An 18,155-nucleotide genomic window follows, 5' to 3' on the forward strand; every position below is an offset into this window, starting at 1 on the left:
AAACTCTCATGTTTCCTCCCATTTTAATACAGATGGGGGACACGTGGCAAGTAACAAATCTAACGGTAGAAAGTAAAACACGTTACAATTTTTTTTTTTAATGAAGCATGTTCTTATTGATGATAAATTTTTACAGAGCCATCGGAAACGAAGGCAAAGGTGCAGGACTTGCCTTTCCGTCGATTGAAAAACATGAACTTTTATTGATGGTGGGATTTATCTGTGAATTCCCATGCCTGAAACTCACATAAAATCTAATCCAATTCTTCAAAACCACCATCTATTAAAAATAAAAAGCACTATCAACCCATCAACCACCCACAATGCATATTCATTCTACCCATATTCGCAAATCTAGAGAAACCAAACCCACATTAAAAAAAACCCAGCCTCTGCCGTCAAACCAAACGGCCCAACTTATCTAGTTTCGCCCCACTGCAAGCTCATCGGAGGACCTCCGTTTCGTGCGCCACTGCCGGACCTAGCTAGCCTCGACGGCGTCAACGCTCTAGCCATAACACTCACCGCCACATCAATCCCAACTGCCACGGTTTCTTTGGTGTGGAGAGTGCTAACGGGAGAAAGAGGAAAAGAAGGGAAAAAGAGAAAAAAAAAAATTTGAGAGAATGACATGGCATATTTTTAGCCTTTAGATTGTTTATCTGCCACATGTCCTTCATCTTTATTAAAATGGGAGAGAATGGGAGAGATTTGATTGGGAGGAGAGCCTCTCCCTTTGTTTGCAACACTATTTTTGAAGTGGGCTCACTCGAGTCCGGCTCCCCTCCTATTCAATAATCTCCCGTTCTCTCCTATTTTAAAATAGATGAATGACGTGTGGCACATAAATGATCTAAAGGTAGGAAAAATGACACGTCAAATCCCCTTTGTTTCTCAAGTTATCTTTTCTTCTTTGCCCCTCTCTCTTCCCTCTACATTCTACAACATCACCATTGTGCCGACTCATTGCCAATGAATTGGGTATGCAAAGTAACACAACATAAAAATTCAAAGAGTTTTTAACAAATTCTTCATTGTTTCAAACTACCTGAGCTCTTCAAAGGAATCAATAAAAAGATCATTTTTTTTATATTACATGAATGCAAATATAATACTTTCAAAAACGGAAACTTGTGTAATAATAACAGCTAGAAACTTGTATATAAATTCAACTCATTTTGTGAACTTTTACAATCAAAATTAGGAAATCAGTAACCCATTCCTACTAGAAAACCCATACCCAAAAAAAATTCTTCCTTGTGTTGTGTTCTTATTATACCCACTAAAAAACCCATAGAAAGATCTTAGTATCACCGTAATCCCATAATCAAAACAATTGTAATACCTTGCCGTCACCATCAATACCCAAGGACATCATCCACATCGAAATCACTGAACAGTAGCGTTGCAAATTACCACCAACCCTAGCCGAGACCCATTCCACCACCACCGAATCAAGCCACCAAAAATCAGAGAAAAGAAATCTTACAACCGTCGGCGAAGAACCTAGAGTCATCAAACTCTTACCTTTTATCCAATCAGGCCACTCCACAAAGTATTGCTCTGCTACCGAGATCCTCCTGAAAGCTTTCCTCCTCACATAGGTTAGGCACTTTGCAATGTGCTCAATGTAAGAGAAGGTAGTTTGAATGAAGGTGATGTTGCAGAGGGAAGAGAGAAGGGGTAGAGAAGAGAGAAGATAGCTTAAGAAATAAATGAGGTTTGACGTGTCCTTTTTCCTACCTTTAGATCATTTATGTGCCACATGTCATTCATCTATTAATAATGATGAGAACCTATTCAGAAGTTATGTGTAATTGAGACCTTTCATTTCTCATGCTGAACTCTATTTGTGCATATATATATATATATATATATTTATTTATAAGCACCAGTTTAGTACTTTCATTAACTTGAATAAAGATTACACTGGATTACATCAGCTTGAATCTGATCAACAATTTTGGGTGGAGTATCTTCCACCCAAATATTACAATCATTCAAAAATTTGGCTTGTCTAGCCAAGATTTGAGTAGCTTTGTTGCCACCCCTTCGAACATGGGACAACTCCCATGCATTGAAAAACTTCAGCCCCTCCCAAATTCCATTCACAACCAACCTGATAGAGCTCGAAGGAATGCTCTGTTTCCCTAGCGATCGAACCACCAGCTGTGCATCGCTTTCAATGATAATATCCTTTAGGCCGAGATCCCCAGCAAACACCACACCTTCCTCAACAGCCTTAGTCTCAACTTCCAAAACTCCCAAGGGCAATTCAAACTCTTTGCTCATAGCCCCCATGATCTCACCCCTCTCATTTCTTACAACTACTCCAACACCGCAGCACCACATCTCATCAAAAATTGCTCCATCTGTGTTCACTTTGTACCAACCTGGTTTTGGAGGTCTCCACAATGCCGTATCAGGTGCAGGGGGGGTTCTTGAGTCTGTACTGCTGGTTGAGATTCTTTCAGATAAGCCATAGCTTCCCTCACTATTACTTTGTGGTTTTTTCCTTTGCCCCCATGTCTCACCTGGTTCCTATTATTCCACAAACACCACACCGTGATAGCAAACAACTCCCAATTGAAGCTCATGCCCCTTTCTTTAATCTCCCACATGATGTCAATGAAGTCCCTAGGTGGCTCCTGGAAGAACGGTAACTTTAATCTTGTAGCATTCCACACTGCCTCAACTAAGTTGCAGCTCCATAACGCATGTCCCGAGGATTCTGCATTCCCACATATATCACATTTCTCATTTACATCAATTCCTCGAGCCTGTAGACAAAGTTTTGTGGGAAGGATGTTTTTACAGGCTCTCCACAGCAGGTGTTTGATCTTACTTGGGTAATTTAGTCGCCATACGATCTTCCAAATAGACTTCATTCCAGAGTTGTCCGAGTTGCTACCCCCCTCTCCCCTACTTGACTCTTCTTTCAAGACCTTTTGTGTCACTCTATATCTGCTTTTCACTGAAAATCTACCATTTGTAGTCCATGCCCACACAATTGCGTCTTCGGGAAGTCTGCCACTAATGGGGATGCTCAACACCATCTCAGCTTCATGTGGAAGAAAAAGGTTTTTTACCTTTACCACATCCCACGCCCTTTTGTCGGTATCCAACAAGCTCGACACTTTTTCCGTACTTGAGTGCACTCCAATTGGGCTTGTCACTTTGAACGACTCCGAGGAAGGGATCCATCTATCCTTCCATATATGGACACTTTCTCCATTTCCTATGCACCATTTGAAGCCTCTATCAACCACCTTTCTAGCTGCCAACATGCTCCTCCACACGTACGAAGGCCTTCTACCCAGATCAGCCTCGTTGACACTACCATTCCGAACATACTTCGCTTTGAACACTTTATGAACCAGTGAGGTTGGGCTTTGTAGTAGTCTTCACCATTGTTTGCAAGAAGCGCTAGATTAAACGCTTTTAGGTCTCTAAACCCCATACCCCCGTCCTCCTTTGGGGTGCATAACTTTTCCCATGAAACCCAAGCCATTTTCCTCTCCCTATTCTTTTGGCCCCACCAAAATTTACTCATCATTGAGTTCAGCTCTTTACACAACGTGTCCGGCATTTTGAAACAACTCATCGCATACGTTGGTGTTGCTTGAGCTACTGCCTTTATTAGTATTTCCCTCCCTGCATGAGAAAGAAGCTTACCCTTCCAACCGGCTATTTTCCTTCCTACTTGGTCTTTGATGCGGTTAAAAGCTTTTCTTTTCCCTTTCCCTACAAGCGGAGGCAGCCCTAGGTATTGTTCATGGTGTTAAATCACTCTTGCCCCCAACTTCCTCTTCACATAATCTTTGACCTCCTCACTCGTATTCTTGCTAAAAAATAGGGATGTTTTTTCCCTATTGAGTTTTTGCCCCGAATCCCCTTCGTAATCTTCAAGCACCTTTAATACCTTATCACATTCTTCCTTTGTGGCTCTACAAAATACGATGCTATCATCGGCAAAAAGCAAATGGGATATTCTTGGAGCTCCTCGACAAACAGCAAACCCCCTTGGCTGCCCCTCGCCTTCCCCTTTTTTCAACATAGCCAATAGGCCTTTGGCACACAAAAGGAACAAGTAAGGAGAAATTGGATCCCCTTGGCGCAACCCCCTCGATGGAACTATTCTCCCTTTAGGCTCACCATTGATCAACACCGAGTAGGAGACTGAAGTGACGCACATCATCATTAAGGAAATCCACCTTTTATGAAAACCCATCTTTCTCATCATTGCCTCCAAGTACACCCATTCCACCCTATCGGATGCCTTGCTCATATCAAGTTTTATTGCCATTAACGCCTCCTTTCCCTTCTTTCTTTGGTTAATGCAGTGCATAGTTTCGAAGGCCACTAGCACATTATCTGTGATGAGTCTACCCGGGACAAAAGCACTCTGAGAATCATCTATCACCTTTGCAAGAACTCTTTTCAGTCTATTGGCAAGGACCTTTGAAATTAGTTTGTATACAACGTTGCATAGACTTATTGGCCTGTACTCTGTGATTTTTTGGGGGGATTTCACCTTTGGGATGAGGCATATATGTGGTTCATTTAGCCCACTAGGCATATTGCCCGAATTGAGAGAAGTGAGCACACACTTGACAACCTCAGGTCCAATAATATCCTAATAGTGTTTAAAGAAAATCAGGGACATACCATCCGGTCCGGGAGCTTTTGGTGGGGGGCATTTGCTTAAGGGAAAACCATACTTCCTCGGCTTTAAAATCCATAAGCAACTCTTCGTTCATGTCTGGAGATACACGATTTGTTATTGGGTTCAGGCTGGCCTCAAAACTGATAGGCTAGTTTGACTTGTAATTGTCTTTAAAGTAGTCCAAGATCATTTTTTCAATACCTTCCTTATCTTCCACCCAAACACCCTCTGAGTTTTGTAGCCCCGTAATCCAGTTTTTTCTACACCTTTGACTCGCCTTGGCATGGAAAAATTTTGTGTTTCTATCTCCCCATTTTAGCCAAAGTGCCCTGGACCTTTGATTCCACATAATCTCTTCTCTAACTTGAATCTCATTGATTTCCATTCTAACCTTCTGTATCTCCTCTGCTTTCCCGTGTAAACTATCCCACATTTCTAATTGTTGGAGTCTTTCCTTTTTCTGTTTCAGCACCATGTTAATATTACCAAACTCCTTCCAATTCCACTTCAGCAGATGATCTTGGCATCGCTTAATTCTCTCTATAATGCCACTCTCTGCCTCAGCCCATCCCGGTTCCCATGCCACTTCTACAATCTCTCTGCATCTCTCATTCCTTGTCCACATGGCTTCAAAGAAAAAACGTTTTCTTCCCCGCTTTTGAGTCTGTTTGCGCTTGAGAGTGAACATTAACAAACAATGGTCTGATATGGACATCGCCACATGCCTTACTCTCGCCTCAGGAAAAGGAATCATCCATTCTTCCGTTGCCATTATACGGTCAAGCCTGATCTTTGTCCTCTGCTCACCCCCCTACCATTGCACCAGGTGTAGTTTTGCCCAGTGAAGCCTAAATCAATAAGCTCACAACTATTCAAACACTCCCTGAACTCTTCCATCTGCTTAGCATCCTTATCTAGCCATCCTATTTTCTCATCCGAGTGTGTGATTTCATTGAAATCACCAAACACAACCTATGGCATAGAATATTGATGTTTGAGAAGTTCTAACAATTGCCAAGAAATAAAACGTTTACTTGCGTCAGGGTGCCCGTAGAAACCCGTGGCTCTCCATGGGGTCGATGCCATGCTCCCATGAACCTCCACATCTATATGGGAGTTTGTACAGCTCCTAAACCTGACATCTGAGCCTTCTTTCCACATCATAGCCAAACCTCTGCTTCTTCCATCACTAGGTACTGTGATACCCTGCATATACTCCAATTTGTTTCGAATCCCCTTCATTCTGCTCTCCCCTGTTTTCATTTCTGCTAGGAAGATTAGCAGTGGGTCATGTGATCTCACCTCATCGGCGAGTGTCCAAACTGCCAGATCCGACCCAAGGCCCCGGCAGTTCCATGCCAAGATTGTCATGAGGCTCGACGGTGCTACGTCGCAGCAACCGCCTCTCTGCCAACCATTTGGGTGTTAACATCTTCTTTTCGACTGATGCCTTTCCCTGCCTTTCTGCGTTTTTGTTCCAGTGTGTTTGGGTCTAATTCACTGAGTGGAGTTGGGCCTTCACGTTTAGAGACTTTGAGGTTTTTTATTTCAGCTTTTTTCTCCTCTTTTACTTCACGGGCTAACCTTTTCCAATGTCTGCTATTTGGGCCAAACTTTTCAGCAGTCCAGCCTTTTTCTCCATCGTAAGACATAGCCAATGGGTCAATTTTAGCCTCCACATATAATGGGCTTAGAGGTCCACCAATCATACTTAGGCCCGGCTCCAATATATATTTCCCATCTTCTTCCATCACGTGATTTTCACTTTTTTCTCCCTGTGTGGTTTCTGCGTTTTTTGTCTAGAGGTTTGGTTGGTCCGATGCCCTTCTTTCTATTCCCATCATCTTTCTATCTTGCTTTTTCCATCAAACCGTTGACCCTTCCATTTTCGTGTAAAATTTCTGCATCTCTACCAGCATCCCCATCTGTTACCTTTGGCTGTGTCAGTGTGCGCTGCTCAATGTGTGACAGCCCCTCCTCGAGATCTCCACCAGCCTTCATGGACGCTTTGGAAGACCCAGATGCCATCGATCTCCTTTCTGGATCGCCTCCGGCCCTCCACTGGCCAGAGCCAGAGTCCGATGCTCTCCCCATCCCAGCCTTGGATGTCTTATACAGGTATCTTCTTATTATTTCACCCCTCATCCAAGCTCTGTACTGTAGATCTTCATTCTCAAACTGATTGGTGTTCTTATCTTGATTGGGACAATCTTTGAGTGCGTGGCTAAGGAGGCCACACCGGTAACAAAAATTAGGGAGTCTCTCATACTTAAAATTTACCCACCTACTTTCTCCGCCCCCAACGATGATCTTTTTACCCCGAACGAGTCTCTTGGTCACATCCAAGCGTATCCTCACCCTCAAACATCTTCCCCATTGAACCCCTGAGTCTTAAACGTCAACCTACAACACCTCGCCTAGTTTTGCCCCAATAACACATCCAATACCCTTTATTCTGCAGTTTAGGGGGAGATTGAAGATCTGAACCCAGAAAGGTGTCCACTTGATTTCGATTTCCTTTGGGGTTAGCTTTCCATCGAAATCTTGAATCAAAACCAGCTGCTTATCATAACTCCATGGGCACATGTCCATTACCTTCTTTTTATCCCTACTATCCCCAAATTCCACTAGAAATAGGTCCTCCTCAACCTCGGAAATTTGCATTCCCTTGTTTGGTTTCCACAGCATTCTCAAATTTTTTCTTAGTGCATCCAGGCTTATACTTTTGTGAGCCATAATCTTCATCACCACACAGTTTTTGCCTGCCTCCTTTGCCACTCTTGTGCTGTTCACATCAAGCTCGATACCTTCATCCTCCTCCTCCGTGAAAGAAAGTTTACTCCACAATGCCTCAGGCTCCTCTACCATGATCACTTTGACTAGTTACACTTACTGAGAAATATAAAAAATAAAAAACCAACAGGAACTCCCCTCAACAGGAGAGGACAACTCACAAGCCCTCACGGAAGGGGGCACACACACTCTTGCAAGGTATTGCAAGACACCATTGCTGCCACACACACTAAGGCATGAGCGCACTCCTCCTAGTTCTGGCTCTTTCTTGTGGTTCCTATTTGTGCATATATTAATGCTTAAAATGGGAGAGAATGGGAGATAGTTGAACGGGGGGGAGCCAGACCGGCTCGTTCTGTGTTAGATGAGAGAGAGAGAGAGAGAGAGACGGGACTCAGAGGAGGTTTTGGTTAAAATTTGCAATATATTTTAGGGTAAATTGTAAATTACACCTTAAAGTTTGGGGATGATTAGATTTTACACCTTGAAATTGTAAAATTTGAATTTTATTCCTTGAAGTTTAGGGTGTTTAAATTTTACCCTCTAAAGTTTAGGATTATTTGGATTTTACCCCCAAATTCTGAAAATTTAGGGTGTAAAATCTAAACAATCAAAAAATTTAGGGAGTAAAATTCAAACACTCCTAAAATAGGTAAAATCTAAAATCTGAAACGTTGTGGTGTAAAATCCAAATATCACCAAACTTCAGGGGTAAAATCAAAATTCTGAAACTTCATGATGTAAAATTCATTCAACCTCAAATTTTAAGGGTGTAATTTGTAATTTATCCTATATTTTATTTGAATATTCCTTTTCTAGACAAAGTTTGGCTATATTCCTTAAATAAAAATTTAAGATTATTATATATTTTGAGAATCTAATGATTGGATTATATGTTTTTTACGATCTTAATACACATGTCAAGTTTGGTACTAATCGGATATTTTATTATATGATTCATAAATTTTTTTTTTTAATGTATAATTTTAGACAACAAAAACTTGCAGCATAAATAATTAATTGATAACATAGCTATTATTTTTTGACATTTTCGAAGTTTTGAAAGCACGAAGGATATGAAAAGAAAATGCAATCGAATGATGAATTTGTCAAAATTCACATCCAATGAAAATATACAGTAAAGTTGTAGCCTTAGGCTACAACTAAGTTTATAGCCAAACTTTTTATCATTCTTTTTATGTGCATATTTATAAGTGTTCTTCTAGGTTTTTTTTTTTTTTTTTTTTTTTTTTTTTTTTTTTTTTTATCTTCCACAATTTACAAAATGTCATGTTTAACGAGTGTTCTTATGACAATTTAATTACTTTTTTCTCATAAATTTTTTAAAATATATTTCTTATGCACATATATATTACCATATGTATATTGGCTAAAAACTCTATGTACTAGAACTATGATAGTAACGAAAAGTAAAATGTGGTTGGTCATTGTTCATTGAAAAGTCTTGTTGGCACTAAACACCTATTGTTTGAAGCAGCTTGTTTGTTGTTGGGTAATGGTGAGCCCATTAGAACTTGGTCAGACCCGTGGGTCCCAAATCTACCAGGTTTCATCCCATCTCCCAAGGCTGGTGTAAATCCAGATCTTGCTTTGATTGTTTCTCAACTCTTGAATCAAGATTGCAGTGGTTGGGATATTGCTAAATTTCAGCATTTCTTTAAGGATTCGGTGGTGGACATTATTAGGCAGGTACCTTTGCCCTCTTTCCCTAGTGCTGATTGTTGGTCTTGGACCCTCACAAATTTAGGGAAATTCACAATCAAATTTGCTTACTGGTTGGGCAGAATTTCTTCCCTTCCTTTGATGATGGACCTCTCCCTAGGCCAAGTGTGGAAGTCTAGGCTACATGAAAGGTTGAAAATGCACTTATGGAGAATTGCTGCAAATGTTCTACCTACCAAAGATGTCATTAGTCAATTTGCCAATGTTGAGGTGGGGTGTTCTCTTTGTAACTTGTTTGATGAATCATCTCTCCACATATTTGCTCTTTGCCCTATTGCTAAGTCTCTTTGGTTTCGCAATTAGTGGGGTGTGAGAACTAACTCACTTGGCCTTGCCTCCATTCATGACCTCATTAATTTTCTATTCTCTTCTTCTTTAGCCGAGGAGCTTACTGTGTGCCAAAGGGAAGACTTCTTACTTTTTGGAGCTATTTTATGTGATGTTATCTAGAAGTAGAGAAATCTTTCTCTTTTTGAAGGTGTTGCTGTAAAGTTTGAAGAGCTAACCTCTAGAATCTCTAAATTATTTCTTGAACACAAGTCTGCTAGGCCCTTTGTCTCAAGCTAGGCCACCTTGGCTCCTTCACATTAGTGGACCCCTCCCTCCATTTCTTCAATCAAGATTAATGTTGATGCTGCTGTAGGTCCTCATTATTCTTCCTTTGCATCTGTCGCTAGAGACTGGAGAGGGGAGCTGGTTTTTGCTTGTTCTAAGAGAGTGAATACCATCTTCCCTCTTCATGTAGAAGCTAAAGCTATTAAATGGGCTCTAACCTTGGTAGCTAACTTGGAGTTTGAGGCGATTATCATAGAATTAGACTCCCAAGTTTGTTCCAATCTTCTTTCTGACTTTGAAGTTGCCCCCCCCCCCCCCCCCCCCTTCGATAATCAAGTCCATTTGTGATGACTCTCGAATTCTCTTGGCATCTTCTTCTAAGGTTTCTGTTTGTTGGGTGCCTAGGTTGTGCAATATGGCTCCTCATTCTTTAGCAAAGTGGTCTTTAGCTTGTAATTTTTTTGGTTCCTTTGATGTTGCTAACAGCCCCCTTCTTTTGTTTCTGTTATCCAGGGTGAGGCTTGTTTGCCTATGTAGTTTGTTTTCTCTCTTAGTAAATTTCTGGTACATCAAAAAAAAAAAAAAAGATATTCACGCCAAGCAACAAATCCTGGGCCAATGGTGTTTAGGTCCATTCACAGTTGACACTCAGCTCCGTATGTATGTCTCTGTCCTCACAATTATCTAGGGAAAATGAAACGCACAAATCATATGAAATTTTAATAATTCTTTCTTGTTTCTTTTTTTCGTTAATTTATAATTTTATTTATATTGTAGATTTGTAGGTGTGTAACCTGTTTCTTAACTTAACGTATAGTTTTGGAAAGAAAATAAACATACGTTTGTCCAAATTGGCAAATTTTATACGCAGAAATTATCTAAGTGATCATATACATTTGTTTAGTTTAGATCGAACCCAAGCTTGTCCATTTCACCTGAAATCACTGATGTCAAGGATCCGTAGACTTTAGAATAGGATTCAGAATGTACATTAAAAAACAATCAGAAAATAGAATAGACCAACTTTAATTTAATGTTTAATATTGATTTCTATACGGTAAATTGAGGGCAGGTGCAGGCGTGCAGCCCCAGTGATTTCTTTAAAGGAAAAGCTATCAACTTATCATTATCATAACCATTTGATTCTTTCAAAAAGAAAAATCATTATTAAAAAAAAACCCAAAATGTTATAAGCATTACTTATCAAATTCAAGTTTGGGCAGTATAACCATTTGGATGGTTGAAGAAGCTTAGGACTCGGATAAAGCTTTGGAGCTTGTATCCAAAGCCAATAAGGTCCTTGCAGTATAGGACAGGAGGGTCTAGAATCCATCATCCAATGTTCAATAAAACATTGAAGACGTTTGAAATAAGGTAGACAATAACAAAGTAGAAAGCTTTCCTCACTCTGTTGAGATCGCGCAAAAGCATTTTCCCTCAGTCTTTTCAAATTTTGTTTTGAAGCACAGCAACTAGCTTGTGCAAAGCATATTGAAATTTACTGCACCTACAATCTTAAAGGAAACAAAATTTGCTTACATGCTAACTTGTCATCAAATAACCAATTCTTGAATGAGCCAACAAACTGCGCAGTTGGTTTATTAAGCAGATGAACTGGAGGCTGCCTCCTTTTCGTCAACTGAAAATGGTATAGGTTTGGTTGGGGCAGGCAATCGGCCGATGCTATCAACTTTATCCCTTTGTTTCGGGGGAGGCCTAGCTGCTTTGGGCAACAACCTGCCTTTCTTTTCAAACCACTCAGGCTTGAGCAGTGCTCGGAAGCCCAATTTGTTGTAATACACTCTTCTAACAGACCCACCAGCAGCTTCAACTGCTTCCTTTGCCCTAACTGTGACCCTTGAAACCTGTCAACGTCATATATAAGTATGGTTTTGTGTTTCACGAAGAGCGCTCTGCTGGTGCTTGAAATATCCAGATAAAAGTGTTAGTTCTAAACTAAGGATACATCTTGGATATTTTCTTGACAAACTAGCACACAAAGGATACACCGATGAACTCCAAAGTGTTACTCAATTTAAAAACACCTGATGTCTTATTGAAAGTGCAGCACATAAATATGGTAAACACCTAGAGTCTTCAAACCAGTTACTTAGCCATGAACCTTGTTTTTTGGAATAAAACTACTAAGCTCTGAAAATTTGTATATAAATATATATTTTACTCATCCATGTGCATCATACATAAAAAAAAATTATTCAATAGCAAAGTTGAACATTTCAAGATTTTAGTAAATGTTGACTTTTATGATCATTGAGAATATAATAAAACCACCAGGACCTAAACTGTGGGATTAAAATAATACAGCATGAACAGATTTTTTTATAAGTAATACAACACTAAAATATAAATAGAGACATAGAAATAGATGATATCACTTTTTTTCTTTTTCTGTATTCTACATCTGGTTGAAGTGGTGCAGTTGAGTATAATAGAGGCATAGATATAGATGACATCATTTTTGTTTTCTATATTCAACATCTGGTTGAAGAGGTGCAGCAGCACTCTCAGGTCTCAACCCACCAGGTTGATATATGAAGCATGAATGATGCCTGAACAATACTTATGACAGTGGTGCAGTAACAATACTCGTGACAGAAAAGCAAAAAAATTCAATATGAAGCATGAATGATGCCTCAACAATATGGAAGAAAAGGTATGGTCAGTATATAACGCAGAAAGACCTAAGATAAAGATTCACCTCCAGATGAATTGGCCACTTGATTTGTTCAGCACCTCGTCCCATCAATCTTACTCCATCTTTTATTTGCTTTCCTATTGCCCCTGTATCCTATTGCAATAGTTATAGCCAGAATGAGCCAAAGCGAATGAAGGAAAGGAAATGGTTCAAATTTGGAAACTAGAGAAGGAAGTAAATGTACCTTGAGTGTTTTCATTGTAATCAATTCAGAAGAATCTATCTTCCCAGCATTTATAAGTTTGGCAATTTTTCCCAAGCCTACTGGCTGCCAGAAAAGATGAAGATTTATAAATTTGGCATTTATGCTCAAGTAGTTATCAGGAAGTAAATTTAATGAAAGGTAACACAATCAGAACACTCTTTTCAACAAGAAAGTCAAGTAGATCAATCTATCCTAAATATTGAGAGAGAGTGTGTGTGAAAATTCGTAATAGGAGCTCCTGCCATAGCCATTAATTCTGCAACAAAAGATCGAGATCCAGACAAAGAAAATAAACTAAATTTTTTTATTTGGATGCAAATCAGTGATAAATAAATTAAATAAACAATAAGTTCTTTTAGTCAAAGCTTCTAAATGAACATAGTAATGTTTAAACACCCCCCCGGCACCCCCCCCCCCCCCCCCCCCAAAAAAAAAAAAAAAGGCAAAGGTGCCTAACATATGAGTTTTTGTGGTAAAAAGCAAGAGTTACCATACTAACTATTAGCTGTGAACTTCTACAAATAAACATATGTTCTTCTCATCCCTATGCATCACACATATAAATTATTCAATAACATAATTGAACATTTTAAACTGTTGATGAATGTTAACTTTTATGACCCATTGAGAATATAATGAAACCACCTGAACCTATACTGTGGATTATAAATAACACAGCACCAAAATATAAGTAGAGGCACATATATAGATGACATCAAATTTTTTTTTTTTTTTTTGGGGGTAAATTTCACTAAGACCCTATAAACTTTAATGTTGTTGAAATAAGACCTTGTTAACCTTTCCCCACCAATTTGGTATTATACCAATAGACCCTTCTATCAGTGTTCCATCTCATTGCTAACGGAGAGATCACATGGCTTACAATAAAAAATAGAGCATCTTGCAAGGTAGTCAAAGGCAAAAGGCAACCTTAAGGCACCACGGCCTTGTATCACCCAAGGCGTGAAGTGACAAAAAGGCGCTAGCACAAGTAAAGCGAGGCACCAAATTCAAAAAATATTTATTATACATATAGAACTTAAATCATATGTACCTATTGTATTGAAATATTATAAAATGAAATGTTTTTAAACGCGTTGCATGAATAAATTAGGTCTACCAAATAATTTCAAAACAGGACTAACTTGGTTTAGGATCTATTAATTATTTTAACAATAGGTTTTATAACATGCTTTTTTAAATTAATAATCTAATAATAGGTTTTTCAAAAAACTTCTATAAAAATAATAATAAATAAATGCTAAGGCTCTTGCCTTAGTGCCGTTTTCATTACTTAAGGTGGTCACCTTGCTCTCCTAGACTCTAAAGGCAAGTGCCTTACTAAGGGCGCTCGCCTTTAACTACAATGGCGTCTTGTCATTGTTCCCCTCCCTTATCTTCTTCTACCCCCCCCCCCCCTCTCTCACACTGTCACACACACACACACACAACATTTTTTTTTCCCTTTATTTCTTCTCTCTCTCTCTCTCTCTCTCTCCTTTATTTGGGATTTCATGTCTAGCATCCCCTATTGCTCCAGGAACTCAACCCAGCTCAGCATATTCTGAAAGACAACCCAGCGTCAGCATAATCTAAGTGGCATCACTCCAAATACCCAAACTCGCCTTAGATCTTCATTGGTGACAGTCTCGAAGTACTCAGGATTTGCAAGTGGGTTTGTTGGTTCAGTTCATTGAAAATGGGTTTGATTTTTTATCATTCATTTCATGGTGAGTTCGCATGCGATGGTGGTTGTTTGATGGTTGAGGTGGGCTGTGTGGTGGAGGCTGTAGCAGGGTGGTGATCTAGGTGCCCATCATTGCCAAATTATTGAAATTTTAGCATGCAACAAGCTTACAAAGTTGGAAAGATTGTTATACTATGTATTTGCCTCCCAGTAACTAATTACTACTCTTAATATATGATCCTTAGGATCTACAGAATAAGGATAGGTGTCCAGGTTTCATGCAACTTAGAAAAAATATTCCACGGCCAATATCTAGCAGCAATATTGGAACAAACTCCCAAATTTTTTAGAAAATTCTAGGCCTAAATTGCAAAATCTCATCATCTCGTGTAAGACTAACCACCCCAGATTCACGGGTTCAAGTGATCATCTCCTAAAATGGCTGTCCACATAAAGTTTGATCAGCCCACTACTTTTGCTGGGTCATGTCCCAAAATCTCTATTCACTTAATTTTCAATTTATCCTTTAGGTGGGACCTTTTAAGTTTGGGCCTCCATTATTACTCAGCTTGGAAAGATTACAACTGGCATACAAAAAAAAAAATTTACTTGACACATCCAAACCTCGCCCCACTTGTCTACCAAGCCAAACCCCAATGACCAATTGGCACTCCCCTCGTACATACAGAGATTATGTCAAAACTGTTACTGCAACAAATTCAGCAAGAACTTTACTGCAACGACTTTTAAATCCATCCAAAATGTTATAGAATACTAGAACATGGTAAACAATCTAAGCTTGTAGTTTAAGGGCATAAGCATTTTTTTGATTGGTGGTTCAAAGGCATAATCATTAATCAAACAATATAATAACCCACTAATTTCAAAACTTGATGCACTTTTAGCGACGAACAAGTTAGAAGCCCTCTTTTCCTGATAATTATAGGTTTTACTAGAAACAAGTTAGATTCTTTTCATGTCGATAGTGATTAGAATATGAATGATAACTTGAAGCCAGTAGAGCTAACCCAGGACCCTCTAATGAAGTACTTTAATCTACCAACCAAGACAAATATGCTATTACAGTATTTGCTCTATTGTCCTTACTTAGATATCAGACATTGACTTCTATCCTCAATGATTTATACAATGACAGAACTAGCAGTTAACAAGAATTACAAATTATGTGGTTGATGAAAACAGATTGCTTCATTTGCTTTTTCTTTTTCCTTTTTTCCCTTAAGTAAGAAATTGATTTATATTGCAAAGGGGGCACAATCCATGTACACGGGAACTATATATGAGAACACCCAAAAGCAAACCTATTAACATGCATAATCTTAAAAATTACTAAGATTCCAATCTAACTATCAGTTCCCAAAACACAGACAAATCATCAAACACATCGAACACAAAACCAAAACTCCAATTTTCTTGCACTTTCTCAACAACCAACCAACACAACAAAGACCCCATTTTTATTTTTCAAAAAAGAAAAACAAAAGGGTACCTGAAAAGTGAGACTAAATGGATTATGGAAGCCACGCTTGGGCAAGCGACGACGAAGTGGGGTCTGACCCCCTTCAAAGCCGAGCTTCCCAGAGCCTCTGGCTCTCTGTCCCTTGTGACCCCTCCCAGCAGTCTTGCCTTTCCCTGACCCAATTCCTCTGCCCTTCCTTGTCTTCTGCTTCCTCGGGACCTTGTCTCTCAGATCGTTCAGACTCAAAAGGCTGTACCACCTAATGCTCTCAAAAACTGTGGGCACTTTCTGGACAGTCAATATGGAAGTAGAGTCAAGGCATTGTGTGAAGCGTAAAGGTTGGAGTATGAGATTGGGATTGGTATTGGCGCGGAGTGACAGGATTGAGTTGGAGAGGATGGAAGAAAGTCTTCTTCTCAACATTTCTTTTTTTTTCTTTTTGTGGTGAAGCTGAGAAGTCTGTGTGGGTTTCAGCTCATTTTGGGCGTGGACTTCACTTGGAGTGGTGAGTTTAAGGTTGCTGTCATGTCCCAAATGAAATTCACTGAGGTTTTAGGAGTTTTTAGGGATGGCCGGATGGGTTTGGACTATGGAGTTTGGAGCTTATTAGTTGGAGCACAATAGGTTTTACAGTTTTTTTTTTTTTTTTTTTTTTTTTCGGTAAAACAGGCTTAATCATTACTTAGGAATTCACAAGTAAATTAGCCTTATCAAAAGCTAATATATCCTCCACTACAGACGGTGGGTTACAAAAAGTTACAAAATCATATAAAAATTGCGCTCCTAATTTAGCCAATGCATCAGCGCATTGGTTTGCTTTCCGGAAGGCATGTATCACGCACTTGTTTGGAATTTCCTTCAAGAGGCTCCTGCAATTAGATAAGAGAGGCTCCATTAAGAGATTTTCAGTTTCATTGTTCATGAGAATAACAATGCTCAAAGCATTAAGTTCAATTATAAGTTGTTGAATGCTCATTTCCTTAGCTAGCAGCAGCCCATCTCTAAGTGCCCAAAGCTCAGCCAAGGCACTATTAGTGATCCCAAGGCCTCTAGCAAACCCCTTCAGCCAAGCCCCATCATGATCTCTAATTAAACCCCCTCCACCGGCTCTATCTGGACTCCTCATTGCTGAACCATCGGTGTTATAGGTTTTTCAGTTAAATCTAACACATAATTTTATTAACCAATAAGATTTAAACATTATTTTCTTTTTGAAGGAAAATTATCTTAAATACAGTTATATGTTTAAAATATACCTAAGACACTTTATCTAAATTTCCTATAAGTCAAATATTCGATAAATTATTAATTAAAAAAACATGCAAATTTCATTTGCAATTAAAATTACTTGCATTGTGCGAAGAGTCTTGCTTCTCTTAACATTTAGGGTTCAAATTCCTCATCCTTCAACTATCAAATCAATTTTTTTTTTAAATGCCATGCACTATACATTTTTGCCAATTCTATCTTATGTCATTCCCTTTATCATGATAATGGCCAAATAACTCATAGATTGGGTTGTAAAATAGTCAAACAGAGTATTAATTATTAAACATATATGTTTGTTCATTTGATTTTATTTTGTACTCAACCTCGTTACTAATCAAAATTACATGTTCAAATTTGTATTTACCTCTATTTCTTAACTACTAGAAGAGAAACTGTCCATTAGAGAGAGAGAGAGAGATAAGCTATCAAGTGTCCAGAACAAGGTGGCATACCATGCATGATGCATGTATGCTCTCTCTCACATTTTCTCTTTAAAAATAGGATTCAAATTCATGCCCTTTTGGACCGTTTTCTAAAATTGCGGCAAAGATTGGTCCAGTGCTCTTGAGCATTGGACCCAACTTGTCATGATCTAAACTTGTGTAATGGACACAAGCCAAGTCCCTAAAACAAGGGTCTTAATTCTTAAACTATCTTGGTTATCTTAGCTTTGTTGATCACAACTACTTTTGTACACAATTATCTTTAACTAGTAGTGAGCCACAAATTTGGATTAAAGAGTATCCTATTTATGGTAAATATGGTCAATAAAAGTAAAGTGATATCAATATGTTGATTTAGTTTTTCCGTTTTTATTTTGCTTGGATTATATGTGTTTAAAACCAAAAGATCACATTTTATAAAGATAAAAATCAAAATATTTTATTTATATTTGTGTTATATTTATGTTTATGTTTATTTTTATGCTCATGTTTATTTTTTGTGGCCTTGTTAATTATGAAATCAACGTGCATGTATTTTACAGCAATTTCAATTATCCATTATACATGTTTCAATTGTTTGCACTAAAATTTTAAGCAT

The 18,155-nt window shown here is 38.7% G+C and overlaps 1 protein-coding gene across 1 annotated transcript; it reads right to left on the reverse strand.

Annotated features, from left to right (window-relative positions):
* Positions 1-11,144: 11,144 nt before the first annotated feature.
* On the reverse strand, positions 11,145-16,463 carry LOC126690528 (uncharacterized). The gene is made up of 4 exons (XM_050385719.1): positions 15,876-16,463; positions 12,658-12,741; positions 12,477-12,566; positions 11,145-11,622 (listed from the first exon to the last, which is right to left on the reverse strand). The coding sequence occupies exons 1-4, from the start codon at positions 16,266-16,268 to the stop codon at positions 11,359-11,361; spliced, it is 831 nt and encodes a 276-aa protein (XP_050241676.1). The 5' UTR covers positions 16,269-16,463; the 3' UTR covers positions 11,145-11,358.
* Between the last annotated feature and the right edge of the window lie 1,692 nt (positions 16,464-18,155).

The sequence above is a fragment of the Quercus robur genome, chromosome 6 (assembly GCF_932294415.1).
Source record: "Quercus robur chromosome 6, dhQueRobu3.1, whole genome shotgun sequence".
Taxonomy (NCBI): Eukaryota; Viridiplantae; Streptophyta; class Magnoliopsida; order Fagales; family Fagaceae; genus Quercus; species Quercus robur.